This window comes from Diabrotica undecimpunctata, chromosome 1 (assembly GCF_040954645.1).
Source record: "Diabrotica undecimpunctata isolate CICGRU chromosome 1, icDiaUnde3, whole genome shotgun sequence".
Lineage (NCBI taxonomy): Eukaryota > Metazoa > Arthropoda > Insecta > Coleoptera > Chrysomelidae > Diabrotica > Diabrotica undecimpunctata.
In genome coordinates, this window is record NC_092803.1 from 50,276,373 (window position 1) to 50,296,002 (window position 19,630).

Consider the following 19,630-nt stretch of genomic DNA (forward strand, 5'->3'; position numbering starts at 1 on the left):
TCCAGTGCTGCTAAAGTGGTATCTGTTAGTTCTGAAAGAAAACTTTTTATTTCTTGAAAATACTCAGCACAAAACAATGCTAATTGTAACCAAGTGCCCCATATCGTGATAACAGGTAAAGAGGGTAATGGAATATTACTCAGACGTTCTTTACAAAATTGAACTGGTAATGGCGATATTTTAAATACTTTTTTGACATTATTTATCAAATCATTAACATGTAGAAAATTTCATCATATTTCTTCCGCGATAAAATTTAAGCCTATGAGCTAGACATATGAATTACATTGCTTCTTTAAGTTATGTGCTGCCTTTACCATAATAACAAGTGATTGGTTGGTATACTTTACGACAGAGAAAAGTTACACAAGAAACTGAAAAATTTAAAAACGCAGACGGAAAAATTTATGATCACCAACAAGAGTACCTAGGTGGAGCATAGAGCTTCAGTGAGAACGCGCCTCTTATCTCGTCCATGATGGATCTTCTCCAAGTTTGTACTGGATGACCTCTTTTTCTTCTTCCTTGGGGATTCCACTCTAGGGCAATCTTTGCAATACTGGAATTCTTTTTTCTGAGTATGTGACCAATCCAACCCCACTTTTTGGACTTTATTTGATCTTCTACTTACCTTTTTTTGTTTGGTCAGGTGTAGTAGATCTTCGTTTCTTCGTCTCTTCTGAGACTAGTTCTCAACGTTTCGCCAACACTAGGGGTTGGCACCTTCTGGAGATGTTACTGCTTCACTTGTAAGCTGATACTGACCAACTGATTTTTAACAGTTTAACAAGTTAGACGATGGCCGCGAAAGCTTAACGCAAGGTTCTTCTTCTTCTTCAGGTACCATCTCTACTACGGAGGTTGGTAATCATCATAGCTATTTTAATTTTTGAGGCAGTAGCTCTAAAAAGTTGTTTTGAGCTGCATCCAAACCATTCTCTCGGTTCTTGAGCCATGAAATTCGTCTTCTTCTGATGCTTTTTCTGCCATCTATCTTTCCTTGCATTATGAGTCGCAGGATGCCATATTTCTCGCCCCGCATCACATGTCCGAGATACGATACGATAATGCAAGGTTATTCCTCTCCAATTTTTGCACGGTGTGAGGTTACCCTTTTTTGGAAGCTTAATAATGTTACTCCTTTTCCAACCCGCTGGAATGTGGTTTGTTTCCCACACTTCTCTGATTATGAGGAGCAATAGTTCAGCAGTTAGATGCGGATCAGTTTTAAGTTAACCAATTTATCTATACATTAAACGCTAAATACCTCAAGAACTGTATAAAATAAAATAAATGCATTCGGTATAAGATACCTGTCTTAAGGTTTCTGCACACATTTGCATGAGGGATCAGTCAGCTTTTTGTACAAACACTGAGAATTTCCACATCATATAATGCATATTTTTAGTCTGTATGGCTTGGACCTTGCTTGTTTATTGTATTATACCGTAATTTTGAAACGATATTACTCAGTAACTGTGCTAATCTTGTAAAATGGGTTTTAGTATTGTGTTGTACTATCTTTACAGTACAAAATACCATTAGTAGTTAAAAAAAAATAAAAATATGACATTGTTTGTTCTTTCCGTTCCATTGTATTCCAGCTGAAATTTGCAGCGAGCAATATGGCATATTTTAACATTAATTACACTACTTAATATTGAAGAGAAGAAAAATCTGTTTGTTGTTAAAATAAACTAAAATAATAACGAAAACTTGTTTAACCGGTTTTTCTTTATTGCAGTGGGGATTCCGCAAATAAAATGGTGCGGTTCCGAAGGTGACTACAACGTGATGGTGATGGAACTGTTGGGACCGTCGCTCGAAGATCTCTTCAATTTCTGTTCGCGCCATTTCTCACTAAAGACGGTCCTGTTATTGGCCGATCAGTTGATCTCGCGTACTGACTTCATCCATTCGAGGAACTTTATTCACCGAGACATTAAACCCGACAATTTTTTGATGGGATTGGGCAAAAAGGGGAATCTCGTGTACATAATCGATTTCGGATTGGCGAAAAAGTACAGGGACGGACGGACCCATCAGCATATACCCTATAAAGAAAACAAAAATTTAACAGGTGAGTTTTACACTTTTACCTCCATAAACTAATCTCATTAAAAAAAGTAGAACATCGAAGAAAAGTTTTCGAAACCAAAATTCAGAATATAACCTACATCTGTGTCTTCTACAATTTTCAAAGCAAACAGACGATGAATGGACTGACATGGGGAATCTAAAATTGCATTCCAAGTCCATAGATAATCGCTTATACGCATTTCGTCCTAGTGGGGCTCATTAGAGCGACTGGGTAGAAGTTCTTAGCGTGAAATTAAACCTTTTCCGTCATAGGAAGTAATAATAAAATTACTTCATACAGACGCCACGGCGCCATCTGAGAATTATGAGATGCACATTCAGGGCTTCTACCCAGTCGCTCTGATGAGTTCTGCTAAGATTAAATGCGTATAAGCGAATAGTAGAGGCACTATACGTGAAATTAACTCTTAACTGTCTTTTTTAATATTGTTAATTTTAATCAGAAATGTGCCAATTGTAGTCCAAACAAAACTTTTTAAGAGTTTTTTTAAGGTGAGATTAATGTAAAACTGATATACGAACAACGTAATATCGAAAACGTTTGCCTTCACAACCTTGCTTATTGAATTAAAGAACGAGATCCACAATACATTAATGTCTATCACTAATAATAAAATATTGAAATGTCTTAGTTTCTATAAACTTTAAATTGCAGTGTTGGTGGAAAAATAAATTAAAATATTGCATAATGTTGTCGCGGCAACTAAATGTTCGGAATTATCTAGTTGCCTTGTATAAAATAAGTAATTTTGACATTAACTCATCATAAGTGGTAATTTTCTTGACAGTTACGTGTAACAAATTTCTAGAGAAAATCTCTAATAAAATATTTACTCAAAAATGGCCAGGCAACACCTACTAAATTTCATCATCATCATTATCATTCCGGCTTTACAACCCTGCGTGGGCCCTAGCCTCCTCAAGAATTTCTCTCCAGTCGTCCCTATCCATCGCCTTTCTCTGCCAAGCACGTATTCCCATATTTCTCATGTCTTCATCGATGTTATCAAGGAACCTTGTTCTGGCTCTTCCTCTTCTTCTCTGACCAATGGGTCTATCAAGGAGCATTTTTCTAGCTGGGTCATTTTGTTCCATCCGCATTACATGTCCTATCCACTTCAAACGTCCTATCTTAATATATTTTACGATATCAGGTTCCTGGTATATTCTATAAAGTTCGAAGTTGTCTTCGAAGTCTTCTCCACACTCCATTGTCATTCACTGCTCCATAGATTCGCCTTAGTACTTTTCTTTCGAAACATCCTAACATGTTTTCATTACTTTTTGTTAAAGTCCAGGTCTCTGAACCATAAATTAGGACTGGGCGTATTATTGTTTTGTATAGTTTTATTTTTGTATTTCTACTTATAATTGTGGATTTAAGGAGGAGATTGAGTCCAAAATAGCATCTGGTGACCGTGCAAATTCTGCGGTTTATCTCTGCGATATTATTTAGCTACTAAATTTCATCAATTGATAATTAAAAAATATTGTCAGTGTGAAAAGAAAAAATACGAGAAATTGCTGAAGAATTAGATCTGGTCCAGTCTACAGTTGCGGACGTACTTAAGAATGGAAGAGTCCAACCTACAGGTTTACCCGAAGGTTTTAAATTCGGGTAAACCGGAAATTGTGTCTGATTGGGATCGACGAATACTTTACGGCGATCGATGATTACTAGTAAAAATTTGCAAACTGGGCCGTCGCAATAGTTTACGAGCTGTCACAGCACAATGGAACGTAGAAACAGAAAAAAATGTATCAAGGAGTGCTGCAGGAAATAGACACACAAATTAGGACTCAGTTTTTATAAGGTTGGATCGTAATTTGTTATAGAATGCTTACTTTTTGCATTACTCATAATCTTTTAGGCGAAAGAGAAACCTCTGCTAATAGAGAAGCAAAAAAAAAATCGCCTCAGTTGGGCAAGATTCATGTTCAGTCATATTCAGTGATGAATCGAAATTTGATTTTTGCATGAGGGACTTTCGAAAACGGACTATCAGAAGTAAAAATGAAGCATTCGATAAATATGGCCTCACAAGGACTATGAAGTTAATGTTTTTGGGTGCATGTCGTCAGCGGGTCTAGGAAGATTTAAGGTGGTGGAAGGCACAATTAACTCAGCAAAGAATCAAGAAATTAGAAAAATAGTCTCGTATAAAGTGCTCTGGATCTTTACCCGGACATTCCAGCAAGACGGTGCTGCATGCCATACGGCTTAAAACAACTAAAAAATGGTTTGGAGACAATAATCTCATGGCCTTCGAACAATCCAGACTTTAATGTTGTTGTGGCATAAATGAAACATAAATTCCCTAATGATCCCCAGATAATCGTCGCCCACTTGAAGAGAAAATTAGGTGAATTATGGGATAGTTTCGGCCCCGACTTGTGTCAATCCTTAGTAAAAGCAATGTCAGACAGAATTGCTTCGGTTATAAAGGCGCATGGCAATGTAACCCCATATTAAAATAGTAATGTCTTGAATTGTCCGAACATTTAGTTACCACAATGTTATGCAATATTTTCGTTTATTTCTCCGCCAACTCTTGCAATTTAAAGTTTATAGAAACCAGCCCATTTCAATATTTTATTATTAATGATAGACTTTAATGTATTGTTAATCTCCTTCTTTAATTTAATAAGCAGGATTGTGAAGATGAACGTTTTCAACAAATTTTCGTTTGTCCGAACATTTAGTTCGTTTAGAGGGTTAAGGCTCGTATAACTATTCCATACTATATATTTTAAGGTTTAGCAACTTTAGAAAACAAACTATAATAATTTACCAGAATCTACGTATATAGTTATCGTCGTTGTTAAATAAATAAATTTATAATTTGACTTGTCTTGAAAATAGAAATAACCTTGGCAAGTGAATATAAATACGAATACAAAGTAAGTCTGGTTAATATCAAGATATAAGTGTCAGGATTTAACAACGGGCTGTAATGTATTTTCTTTAGTCAGAGTAATAACACAAGATGATTTTTTGTTAAAAACACTTTTGTAATAAAAATTGGTCGATACAAATTTTTATTCATGTCATAAGCAGTTGCAAAATATAAAATAAGAAGTTTTCCGTTAACATTAAATGGAGAAAAACTGTGTATTTTAAATTATAAACAAAGGCAGGTGCATGGCCAATCACAACACGGTCCCACGAGACCAAGTATGAAATTTTGTATTATTATTAATAGCATACTAGAAGCATTGTCATTATCATCATCTTTGGGTCGACAATCCTCTGTGGATCCTTTCCTGCCCTAAGATTAGTCGCCATTCTGTTCGATTTCCCAGATCTCTAGTATCCCTAACTCGGTCTTTAGCAATAATGTTGTCAGGCATTCGTATTGTGTCCGGCCCATCTAAATCGCTGTGTTTTAATGAACGTTACGACATCTGATTAATTAAAGAGTTAGTGTAATTCGAAATTAAATCTTTTGTGCTACTGCCCTTGATCATTTATAGCTCCAAATATTTTGCGGAGTGTCTTACGCTCGAATATTCCCAGAAGTGTTTCATCCTTCTGCGTTATTGTCCATGTTTACGCCCCGTATGCGAGGACCGACCTCAGCAGTGTTTTGTATATAATAATTTTAGTTTTTCTTTGATGTTTCTTGAATGGAATTGTTTTTGGAATCCATAGTATGTTTATTCGTCTTTTAATTTCTTCGCTTGTTTTATTAGTAGTAGTCACTAGCGAGCCAAGGTATGTGAAGCTGTCAATACGTTCAAAGACATGACTTCTAATTGCTGTTTGCCGTTCCTCATTTGCTATAGGATCCTTAGTAACCAACATGTATTTGTCTTCGTTGATGATTAGACCGACCTGTTTCGCCGCCGTTTCCAATTCTAGCAAATATTGCTCAACATCTAGCTTGCTACGCCCTATTATGTCAATAACATCAGCGTATGCTAAGATTTGTATTGATCTATTGTAAATAGTACCTCTGTCTCTAATTCGAGTATCTCGGACTGCCTTTTCCAAGGCAATGTTAAATAGGAGGGAAGCATTGTAATGGTACATTATATTCGGAGTTTATAGGTCATGCGCTGTGGTCTGGAATTTTTGGTTCCTGGCATTTCGTCTACAGCTAAGACAGACGCTATCAAAGGCGATGCGACAGTGAGCCTAACTTCTTCTAGCGCATTCGAGTTATTTTTTGAGTATTTGCGCCATTTATAGCATTCGTGTACCCCCGGGAACCGTCCGTTGGTCGGAATGGGTATTTGAATAGGTACGTCAGGAGAGAGGTTCTTTATTTCGTATCTCTGAGATCAACAATATCTGTAACATGTGTCTTGCCAATAAGCAAATCAGCGAACACATTATTCTTGCACACTACGAATAACTTTAGGAGTAATGCTATTAACTTCGTTTCCAATTCGGCCTTGCAAAGCCTGTAGATTTTGCGGTTTATCTACATAACCCTTTTAATAATCCCCGTATATATTATTATAATTCCCCGTCTAATTATATATTATAAATTATATTTTAAATAACCCCGTAGAAAAAATCTAGAGGTGTAAGATCTGGAGATCGTGGGGGCACTTTATTGGTCCTGGTTTAAAAACTCGCGAACATGACGTGCATAATACGTAGGTGCACCAACTTGTAAGTAGATACTATTATTTGGTAAGTTATGATTGTTAGCGTTTGGAAACATTTTGGCAAGGGCTGCTATAACTTTTGTTCGCAGAAATTACAGATAACGTTCCCCTGTTAGATATATTTAAAAAAAATACTGGAGAGCAGACAATTTGAAGAACTCTCATTTGAAGAAATATACTCCTATTACCAGGGTCAATACTTCAACGATACAAGGAAATTTCAACGATAAATAGCAACATCTTTCTCCACAAATCTAGAAAAAAAACGTTTATTACTTATACTCCCAGCCCTACTTTCTGTATCCACCGTTGGAGAACATTCGTTGAATGCATCACGCCGGTGGAGTACGAACTAGAAGCTGCTCAGTTGAAGTTAAAAAATAATGTACAAAAATAATGTACTGTCAGGCTATGTGCTTTTGAAGATAGAGTGTCTAATTCAAATAAGATGGTAATGTTGCATAATATTTTGTTGTGACAAATGGCTAGAACTCAACAGAACCATCGGTGAATGTTGCAGAGATGAGAATGCGTAGATAGATGAGTGTAGTAAAAAAACGATAAAATTAAAAAATAATAATGTGTTAGAGAAAGTATAGATATGGCACTGATAGATTCCAAAATGGGAGAGTATTAATTAAGATGGTTACGGCACCATAAACACTGAAACGATAATCATTCACTCAATACAGTCACTGTATGTCAATTTCCTGGTAGGAGTAAGATAAGAGTACCAAGAAAAACTTGATATTAGTCTTTAAATTGTTTTTTGTCTTTTTGTTCTTCTGTTCTTTGTCTATTTTATTTTTGATGATTTTGTATATAGGATTTCTCCTTTCTTGTAATAATTATAAGATTTAATCTATCGTTCCACCTAGTCTTAAAGTTAGCTGTATATCGTTTTAAAGTTTTATATCACGATTGCATACATTGAGGAAATAATTTGAATACGTCGAATTGCGAAACTAGCTGGAATAAAATTGTGTCACTGTTGTGTGACCTTTAAACTAGTCTGAAAGAAGTAGGTAACCGGTGAGAAAATGTATTGTATTATTTTGCAAAAAATATATAATCAAAAAATCATACATTATAAAGTAATATATTATTCGAGAGAGATTTCATCTAGTCATGCAAAATAGATTAAGAGGTTAAACAGAATTTCACGAATCTTCTTAACGGAATTATCCAAAGTTTTGCAACTCTCTTACTTGCGTGGGGGAGTTAATCTATGTAAAATGTATGTCACGGAAGTTTTGAGAAAAATATCAATGGAAATTCGACAATAAAGCCCTGGTAATTGCAACGGCAAACAGGTTGATTGAAACTACAACAAATAGTGTTCGTCTTCCATACCGTAAGTTAGGACCGCTGTTCCTACCGCTGGAAGATTTAGAATTTTATATCAAACTAAAACTGGAAGTAAAAAAGGTACTACAGTAGGTGGTACTGTAGACTACCGCGAACTCTCATACTGTTTTCTGAATTTTTAAAATTTAAATAATATTTTTAACATTTAATAAAGTAATTTTATTATTTATTTATTATTTATATTTTATTAAAATATACAATATATTAAAATAATTCAATAAATTGTTTGCTAGGAGCGCCACCTATTAACGTATCAACAAAATATATGTTGTTTACTTCTGACAGACCGTCAGAGTCGGACTAAATATTAAATTAATAATAAAATATAAATAAACATAATTTGATAGTAAATTTATTGTATAATATAAATAAGGCGGTTAAAAATAAAATTTGGGTATAGTAGTAGAAACAACACCCGACCCAGCCGAAAGAAGACGCCAGAAGAAAATTTAATACAGAGGTATAAATATAAACCAGTGCATAAATAAACTAAAATAATCAAATGAAACGAGAAGTCTTTTGATTCTGTAGAATTTGAAACGTACTGGAAGCACTAAAGCAAAGCCGAATGAATTACAGATATACGTCACTAATCAAAAGCATATCTGAGAATGCTACATCACGTATAGGACTACTCGAAGATACAGAAAAATTCAGCTTTTAACCTAGGGACGCCTATATCCAGCAGTGGTCGCGATTGGCTGACTGATGATGAATTAAAATAAAAATAAAATGAAAGAATCACGTAAAAGCATAGAGAAGACCAATTGGATAAGATAGCAAGGTACAAATCGCCAAACAAAGATATGGTGACAACCTTATTCGCCTATGAACAAGCCAAATTGCTTATAATATAAAAAGGAAAAGAAGGAGACAGTGCTTTCGATGCCAGCGCGGAAGGCGGACTTAAAATATAATTATAATATTTTATGTGTATATATATGCATAAATAAAATGATAAAATATTATGACAAATTACTTCAAAAAACCTCTAAACCTTGTCTATTCTCAATAAAAAATGGAACAAAAAACATAGTGAGCTATTACGTATACAAGCATTGTTCGATAAATACATGGCCTAAAGAGAAGACTCTAATCAGAAAAAATATTTTTTAGCCTTTTACAGTCTCTCGTAATATCGTATAACTTCCTAACTTCAAAAATTCAGCACTTGAATCGGCTGACGAATGCATATAAAGACCCTAACTAAATGAGAAAGAAAACAAAGTCAAATAGGCCAAATAACAGAAGATAAAATTATAAAGAATACGAAAGGTATAAAAATAGCTTACCCTTTGTCAGGGGGTCTTGAAGACACAAGTCGAACTTCATTTACATATTACTCAGTGGAAAATGAATTTAGATCAAAAAATATTCCTTTTATAGTGAGAATATTCAAAAGGGGGGTATTGATACTTTGTGTGTGGTCAAAGTTAGATGGAAACGTTAGGGTAGTCCATAACGGGATATTTTTCAAAAGGGACGTGATGGAACTTAAACTTACCCAAATAACGGTTATTTCGTACAGAAGATGCTCAATAAAATCATAAAAGAATATTATTACAGTAAGCGATAACTTTTTAAAAGGTTTTACTACGGTTAAGTGCAGATTAACCAGTTCGGGTTCACAAATGCTGTTGGTACTAGAGAGGCTTTGTTCTCAGTACAAGTCTTATTCCAGAGATGCACAGGCGACAACTGTAACGTATACGCATGTCTGGTTTATTACGAGAAAGCGTTTGATCGAGTACAGCACGCCAACATGATGCAAATACTAAAAGAAACAGGAATTAACAACCAAGAGAATCAGACAGCAAATCTCAGCAAAGAGTTGAAGGTGAATACACTGACTATGTGAAAATCATGCGTGGAGTGAGGAAAGGCTGTATTTTGTCTCCTCTAATCTTCAATCTGTACTCCGAAAGAATATTTATCGAAGCTTTGAACGAAACTGAACTTGCAATTAGTACTTGATCATCTGCAAAGAACAGCGTTGTCAGATAATGGTTGTTAAGCTTCAACCCCATTCCCGCGCATTTTTGTCTCCACTGGTGCAGTGCTTCTTGGATATATATTTTGAATAGGGTGGGGGAAAGACAACATCCTTGTCTCAAGCCTTTCGTTACTGTAAATACCCTTGAGAAAGTATTTCCTGTTTTTACAGTGCTTTGAGGACATTTATAGATGTTCAGTATTGCTTTTAGATATGTTTTACTAAGGTCCGTTTTCGTGAAGACACTAAATAAGAGTTTTAAAGGAACTGTATCATAAGCCTTCTCCAGATCTATAAATACCAGATGCGTAGGGAGGTTTCGAGCTGTTCGTTTTTCAATTACTTTTTGAAGGGTAAATGTGTTGTCCACGCACTATCTTCCTGCTCTGAAGCCGCTTTGTTCTTCAATTTCTTTATACTCCTCTTCTATTCTTCTTTTCAATATACGACCATATAACCTTCCCAGCGAGCTAGTTACGCTAATGCCTCTATAATTTCCGCATTCTTTTCTGTCTCCCTTTTTATAAATGGGGCTAATGTGGGCCAAATTCCAATCGTCTGGAATCCTTTGGCCTTCAATTAAGCATTTATTAAAAATATTCACTAAACTTTCCAAAAGAGCATCCGGTCCATGTTTCACCAACTCGATGGGAATGTCTCCAGGCCCGGGTGTTTTTCCTTTTTTCATTTGTTTCAATTCTTTTTTCAGTTCTTCTTTGTTTATCTTATGCACCTCTGAGTTTTCTGTCATTGAGATATGGTCAGGTCTTTCCATAAATTCGTGCCTACTTTCTGTTAATAGCGTTTCATAATAATATTTTTCCCACTTTTTATTTTGAATCAAGTTTATATTTCCCTCATCTTTTCTTTCTTTTCTAATACTTTTTATGAATTTCCAAGCTTGTGTCACTTTGGTTCCTCCTAAGCATCGGTCCATCTCTTCGCATTTCTCTTCCCACATTTCGTTTTTTCTTTTAGTGACTTCCTTCTTTGCTTCCCTGTTGAGTCTGCTGTAAATTCTGCGGTCTTCTGAGTCTTTCGTGGATAGCCATGTTTGATAAGCTTTTTTTTGTCTTTAATTAATTTTCCTACTTCTTCGTTCCACCACTCAGGATTTTTTCTTTTGTCAGCTTCTTCGTACCCCAATGCCTCTTTGGCCGCCTGATGAATGCAATTTTTTATATCTTGATATTCTTTTTCGGCTGTTTCTCTTCGAGTTAAGTGAGTTAGTTTTGAGGCTAGTCTAAGTTTGTAGAGGAATTGTACTGATTCTTGCTGTTAGCGTGTATAATCTAACATCGTCCATATTTGATTACTATTGATGCTATCGAAGGCCTTTTCAAAATCGCAAGTATATCTGTTTTCCACGATACACACATATTTGTGTATCGTGTCTGTTTGCCACTCGTTGCCTTGCTATTTTCAGTACTTAAATCACTTAGAAGATAATTGGGGGTCGGGGGAATTCTCTTTTATTTTATTCGATACGAGAATCTGCTAAAACATCCGTTTTCAGCAGGTGTTTGGGCTCAGCCTCCTTTGATTTGTCCATACACTCTAATTGAGCGTTGTGCAACTTGTCTAATGCCTTCAAGTGATCAACAAAATAATCACGTTGCCAACAAATTATATTCTCGTCAGTTTAAGTGTCGATTATTGTCAACGTTGTGATTTATGATATTCTAATAGTTATTACTAATAGCTTAGTTTTTTTTACAATTTTTATTACATCGTTACAACAACAAAAACATTATGCTATGGAGGCTTAACAGTTCGCTTTATTTCTCGCACCTAACAGTAAAAGCAGAAAATTAATATCTTTGTTAATACATCTAAAAATAATAAATTGAAAGTAAATAACTTATATAAAACTGACACTGCGGCGGCGGTGGCAAGATCGAAAAATGCAAAACTGAAAGGTCAAGCAACACTCAGTCTCACTAGAACAGATTATGTAAAATATTCAATGTATAGGTAGGTTATCTGTCATAACAGGGCTGTATTAAGCATTTACGTAGCGCTGTTCTTGTGTTATAATAAACACATTAAAAACATCGTCTAACGCACGCGAAACTCTTAGTCTTCTTTTTTTTTTCAAAAAAAAAAAAATATATATAAGCACTCATTTGTAAATATATAAGTACTGTTGGATTCGTAAACTTTTTCTGTATAAATCAAGATATGCCATGTAAATTAATCAGCCAATTACACTGGTTTTATTAAGGCAAAAGTGAAAACGTCCAAAATTTGTTAGGTCAACTACTTCACATTTTAAAGCTAAAGTGCTTCAAATTGTAAAGTAAACTTTAAAATTGTAACTAAAGCAAGATTATTGAGAGCAACGGTGGTTATGGGGCGTCGGTATTTAGCACGTGTTCAAATGGTAAGTGCTGTTAATATAATTTAGAGTGACCTTAGGCATGCTGATGTTGCACGTTATTTGGCTCGGAGCGTGATTTCGCGATTGTGGTGTTGATATCAACAATTCGGTGATGTTCCATATCGCTAGTAGACATGGAAGTTGTCAACGTTTAACTATATTTCTCAATATATGGTAGGATTTACTCCCCGAAATGTGCAAACAACTGCACGTGATCTCTATGAGGCCTTAGTGCATTTTAACAACATTAATATGATGGGCCAAACTGCAAGGAATAAATTACACGGTATTATCCTGTAAGCCAAAAATCCATTGCGGCTTTTCATGGTGCGTCGTGAAAATTGTGGGATACGATCAAGATGAGCACAACAACAACAGTGAATCGAGTTCTGTTTTATTCACAGATTAAGCTAGGTTTGTTTCTACCCTGGTTCAAGAAAAGTGCCTCTGGACAAAAGCTAATCGAAAAGACTACGAATGTAGTGAACATGCCTTCATCCATATGTTAATCTAAAAGTTATAATGTAGGTTGGACTAATCTTTCATGATTGAACTCTTCCCTTATTAATATCAACATATTGACCATATTTTTGATACTTACATAATTCTTTCCTTTCTCACTGCTGCGGGAACTGTTTTCTAATCTGATGTTAGATATACTAGTCCTACCTAAAAGGTAATGCAAGGTCATACACGGCTGCAAAGTAACAGATATGGCTCATCTATTTAATGTTTATTTTATGCTCACCATCCACTCATAAGGTAATCGAGATCTTCATACACAAGATGAAACTTATTAAATCAGCACAAAATTAATTTACCTATACCTTAGGCCTTAGGGGCTCCATCATTTGAATATAATTTTATTATGTTGGGGAAGATCTTTTTAGCGGGATGGTTAAGATGAGCGCCTGTTCTGTCAGCATTATATCCAGCACAATTTTATCAACATACTACCAATGCAACCAAAGTGTATTATTACCTCGTATCAAATGCCCGTTCGGTAGACTATTCTGAATTATGTATATTGCAATATAAAATATTTTTTAACTATATAAGTAGAGGCATTATCAAAGATATGTTTTTTATTCTAATTAAAAACCATTTTTAAACTCTTTTACTAACTAAACACTTTTTTTAATAATGATTTGCTATAAATACAAATTTATTACATTTTAAATGAATATTTATATATTCGATTATGTTACGTATCAAGAATTTGCATTTTTATATATCGTAAGCGAATATATCAAGAGATAGTAATCAATAAAAGAGTTAAAATTATCCTTCCATGTACCTTCTCTTCAGTCTGGCAAATTTTTTACACTTTATTTTATTTTCAACTTTCTTATCGTTGATTGATACAAATAATATTTGTAACATTTTCTATATAAAGAGGATTTTTATTTGATAAAAATCTATTAAAAGAAATAAATACATTTAATCCATACTTTTTCAAAGAGATTTTCAAAATTGTGTGTTAGAATGTTTAGGTACAACTAACTTCAATCTGAATAATAAATAATAATACATTGTTTCCGGGGTTATATGACTTGATAGACTTGACGGGGTTGTATGATGATAGAGTATCATCATACAATCTCCCCTTGTCCTGATCATAGGTCTTCCTCATCGTTTTCGATCCTGTGCAGCTTGCATCCAGTTTGTTTGGCAACATTTTAGAGCATCAGTTAATATGTTTATTTAGATACGTCTCATCTCTCCGTCTCTTATTCGTCCTTATTTCCCTCTCGATAAGCACTCGCTTCGATACTTGATAGTTGTAAACTAACAACATAAAATACTTGAAAACCTCAGATAAGAAGTTTGAAAATACAGAGCCCTGGTGTTGGCCAAACAAAGTTCAAGAAAAATTAAAGGAGAAGAGCAATGAAACTGAAAAAAAATATAAGATCCAATGAAATCGAAAGGAACATTTTATAAAACTGACATATAAGACCAACTAGGATGTACGGAAATTAATGTCGGGCAGCTAAAAACAAAGAAGAACAACGAATGTAGATGGCAGAAACGAGAATGCCTAGTGGAAAGATAAAAAAGTAATTTTGCTTGTTCATTGGCGGGTTGTTACCTTTATGGAAGATTGTTACTCCATCTCTTGCGCCGTGGGCCCCGATACTTATTATACTATTTGGTGATTTGTCCCTTGCTATTTTAACAACTCGTGTGTCCGCTATTCTACTGATGTTTTTATTCCATTCTTGTCATTATTGGCTTTATAGATTTTTGATTTTATCTCACAGTTAATGTGTCGGTTACGTCACGTAAGGTTGTTAAGGCATCCTGCCTATTTGCTCTTTGTAGTTGACGTCTTATTCATTTTTAACATCTACATAGCTGGACAAATTTCAGAATGGAGACCTAGAGACGATGCTTATGGTAATCGAGGACGTCCTCCAACAGGATGGTTGGACGACATCAAATCGATTGATGGTACTCTAGATCGGATGCAACGGAATTATTTACGGTAGGCCTATGTTTAGCAGTGGACTCGGAAAACGGCTAATGATTATGATTTTTCTAGTTTTCTGAGTGGAAATCGTCATGTTAAATTCTGTTGCTCTGGTGTGAAATCTGTGATGCATCGTCTGTGTCACAGAGAATTTTAATTTCATTGGTCCCATTCGTGACAACTGAGTGAAGTTCAATTCGGATTCAGAGCAGGACTCGGAACGAGGGAAGCACTTTTTAGTATGCAAGTTCTAATACAGAGAGCCAGGGATGTCAACTGCGATGTGTATGCATGTTTCATTGATTTTGAGAAGGCATTTGATAAAGTCCCACATGGAAAACTAATCGATATCCTAAAAACATCAGGACTCGATGGTAAGGATATAAGACTGATCTCAAACTTATATCTTCAACAAAAAGCAACAGTACGATTAGAAAATGAACTGTCCGAGATCTTCACAGTCGAAAAAGGAGTTAGACAGGGTTGCATATTGTCACCGGCATTATTTAACATATATTCTGAAAGCATCTTGTAGAGAGGCCTTGGACGAATTAGAATATGGGATTGCTGTAAATGGCCAACTTATAAACATTATTAGATATGCAGACGATACAGTGTTGCTGGCAGATAGTGTGCGGGGCTCCAAAGGATGATGGATAACGTTGTAGAAGCACGTAACAAATACGGCCTAAAACTAAATTGCAAGAAGACAAAAATAATGATCATTAATAAGAACACCAACATAAACGCCCAAATTACAATAGGCCATACACCTCAGAAAGAGTGGAAAAAATATGCTATTTTGGCTGCAATATTAAGGATATTTGGGATCACAGCTACGAAATAAAAACTCGTATTGAAAGAGCCAGAAGCTCGTTCAACAGCCTTAGGAAGATTATCTGCAACTTATCTTTCAAGTATCAATATACGCATAAGAATTCTTAGATGTTACGTATTTAGTGTCCTCCTCTATGGAGTAGAAAGCTGGAGCCTTACAGAAGATGCCATAAAACAATTAAAGGCATTTGAAATGTGGTGCTATCGACGTATTTTGAGAGTCTCATATATACACCACACAAGTAACATAACTATTCTTCAGAGGCTAAGAAAAGACAAAGAAATTGTTAACACCATAAAAAGCAGAAAATTGGCTTACTTCGGCCACATCATGATAAATACCGACTTCTGCAGTTGATTCTACAAGGCAAGATTGAGGGTAGGAGAGGCCCTGGACGTAGACGTATATCCTGGCTGGCCAATCTTAGGAAGTGGACTGGTTTAACGTCAACTGATCTATTTCGAGCTGCTGTGAATAGAATAAAATGGGTCAATGTGGTGGCCAACATCTCTAGAAGATTTAGAAGGCACATTTAGAAGAAGCATAGGACTTAGTGAATCCTATATCTATAGGTTCCGTACGTTATCATGTGCGCCGCCATTATTATTTTCAGGGAGGTGCATCTGCATCTATTAACCAATAGAAAATATAGAACTATACATCTATAGCTATGTACTTTCTTTCAGGACAGGGGGATGAAAGTGCACCCCTTTGCAACTCCCTCCAACCCTCCCACCCACTGCCGGCGCCCATGTAAGTTGTCCATCTATTCCATCTTGTTCTTTTGATAGACGTTTTTAGTTGTTTTTATAATATAATTCACGTTCCTGGATGCAGTAGGCATCTACGGAGGAAAGACAAAAGAAGACTTGGTGGCTGACACGAATTTCCAATCTCACTCTTAATTTCTCTGTTCACATTTGTGTCGTGGTTCTATTTTTCCTGTAAAAGGTATTTTGTTTTTTGGGTACTTGTTTTGGTATTAGATCCTGGACTGCATTTCTTTTTCTTTATTTCGCTTTTTCCAACCCTTCAAAAAATGTTGTCCATTTCTTCTACGCTTATTTCATCTACGTTACTATTTGCAACCAAATTTCTGTTAATTTTTTCTTCATATAATGATTATGGTTTATGGTTTTATAGTACATGTTCCAAACGCGGTTTGTCGATGAAAAATCCTTGTAAATGAAACTAAAAATTTAGTCAAGAAGCAACCTAACATCAAGAAAGACCCCGGGCTATAAAGCTCTTTAACCAAATACACCATAGCGCTTCATGGAACGACGTATAGTTTCAACGCTATTCTCGCGCTAGCATACTTTACCGAGATCTTCCCGCCAGGATAGCGAAATAGGAATTTCGCTTCTCTTAGAAAATTTGGACCCTCCTTGGTTTGAATCCCGCTGGGTGTCAATCTATTAAAATAAATTTTGGTATTGGATCAGTACTAGTTTGAGGCACTGCAGTCGTTCGGATATAATAAACGGTTAACAGGAGATAACCACGCCGACTTTGCGTAGTAAGAAGCCACACACTACACAAATCACAAAAGGGTTTGGTCGAGGTGCAGAGAGGCTACACAAAGAGCTATACTGTAATCTACAATCATCAAAATTTTGGGCTCTATCCAGTTGAATAATTTAGCTGGAATAGCTGTCTTGTCCATGAAAACGCGATAATAAATCGTCTGTTTCGTTTTTGTATGTGATGTAGAGTTTTGAAAGAATTTCAAACGTTATATTCTCCAGACTACATACATTATACTACCTCTCATCCAATTCAAAAACTAATATTTGTCACAGTGATCACTACGAAGCAGGTTCAATGTGTGATAGCTACAAACCAATCAACGGCTAGCCTATGTTTGCACTATCTAACTTTGGTTTCTTTTTTCAGGTACGGCGAGGTACGCCAGCATAAACACACACTTAGGTATCGAACAATCTAGAAGAGATGATCTGGAATCGTTAGGTTATGTATTAATGTATTTTAATAGGGGGTCGTTACCTTGGCAAGGTTTGAAGGCTGCCAATAAAAGACAGAAATACGAACGTATTTCTGAGAAAAAGATGACCACGCCAATAGAAGAATTATGTAAGGTGAGTTAAATATTTTATCAATATTCATTTATATTGTATTATATAAAAGGTAATATAACGAAAGATCGCGCGACTATACACTACGTGGAGTAATTTAATCGAAACGAATACAATAAACTAATATAATATAAAATAAAATTAATTTATTTAAAAACCATCGCTCCGTGCGTAGACGATTATTAATCTTCCCCTCCTCGATCACTTCCTGAGTGCCATAGAGTTTTTTCTAATTTATTCTAACACTAAATTGGTGTGAATTTTATCAGGCTAAGTATATATATATATATAAGTATATATATATATATATATATATATATATATATATATATATATTGCCTAGTAAATTCGATCAGGGGTGTAGCAAGGGCTAGCTTTTATGTATATTAATAATTTATACAATAATAAAAACTCCAAGATGATTGAAGGACGGTATAAAAATTTCCGGATCGTTAAATAATCAAGGCACAACTGCATAAATATTAAAACAAAACATAACATAGAACACTGTTTTTTAAGTGCATAGATTTTCTCGCTCGGTATGATGTTTTTGCACCTTCCCGAAATAATATTTAGCGTGCTTCGAAAAATCGAGACGCGTACAGTAACCTTACGGTATACAGTAATATAAATAATATACGTAAATTTAAAAATAAAATGACGTTTAACAAACGTCAACGTTTTGCCAAAATTAAATAAAATCTAATCAGATCGAATCGAATAAAATAAATTAAATTAAAAACCATCGCTTCGTGCTTAGACCATAAGCAAATTATGCTTCCCTCCTCGGTCACTCCCAGAGTGCCACATTCCGTTTTTTGTTTTTTTTTAATCCAATATAATGAAATATAGTGATAATCAAAATTAGATAATTAAAAATAAATATAAGATAATAATGAAAATGGAAATGATGAAATAAATTCTATATTATATTTAACAAATTTTGACAATTACTAAAATCATTGTGTGGTGTTATTATATAAAAAATATTAACACTCTACTAATAAACAGACGTAAAATTTCATTAATCCTTATAGTAATAATGCACTATAAGAAGTGTTCACTTCTGTCGGCACTCCCCAAGCGCCACGCGCCGTTTTTTTTTTTATTTTCACAGAATATTTTCAATATGTTATGTTTCGCTTCATCAAACAAACATCAGCTTTCCCAAAATAGGTATTTAAAAAACAATAGTTTTTTTGTTGTTATTATATTACAGCGATACTTATCCATTGTCGATAATCTGTGTAAATAAAAATACAATAATGTCTTTTGATTGAACATGAATTTACCTCAAGTTACCGCCAATTCCATAAAAAGCTATATAATATAAACATACATATTATAATTATGGTAAAAGGAAAATGTGAACTATTAGAAAAGTTAATATTTCGACACAAAGGCAGATTTTGAAATAAATAGAGAAAAAATAAAAGTTATGGTAATAGGAGGATAAGAACAACCGACGCCAATCGAAAAAAAGTAAAAAGTATTAATGTTGTCAGTTAGTGTACCTGACCTCAATGGGAACTGATATTGGCGGAAACACTTAAAAAAGTGGAATTTAACTATTCCAAAACATGCGATGTTGTTCGCTCTTTTCCCCTATGAATAAGAGTGTTAAAACATTTAATGAAACTTGAAAAAGACTCACGCATGATTATGAGATGATTTTTTGGAGACAAGTGTTGAAAATTTCTTGGAAAATCCCTGAAAAATAAAAAGGACTAAAGAGATATAACAAAACAAAAAGATGTTTTGGATC

The 19,630-nt window shown here is 34.8% G+C and overlaps 1 protein-coding gene across 1 annotated transcript in view; it reads left to right on the top strand.

Moving 5' to 3' along the window:
* LOC140449037 (casein kinase I-like) overlaps positions 1-19,630 on the top strand; it is a 116,402-nt gene that overhangs the window by 65,567 nt on the left and 31,205 nt on the right. The window contains exons 3-4 of the mRNA XM_072542180.1: positions 1,745-2,080; positions 17,666-17,868. Coding sequence (XP_072398281.1) covers positions 1,745-2,080; positions 17,666-17,868 — 539 coding nt within the window. The remainder of the gene's footprint in view (positions 1-1,744; positions 2,081-17,665; positions 17,869-19,630) is intronic.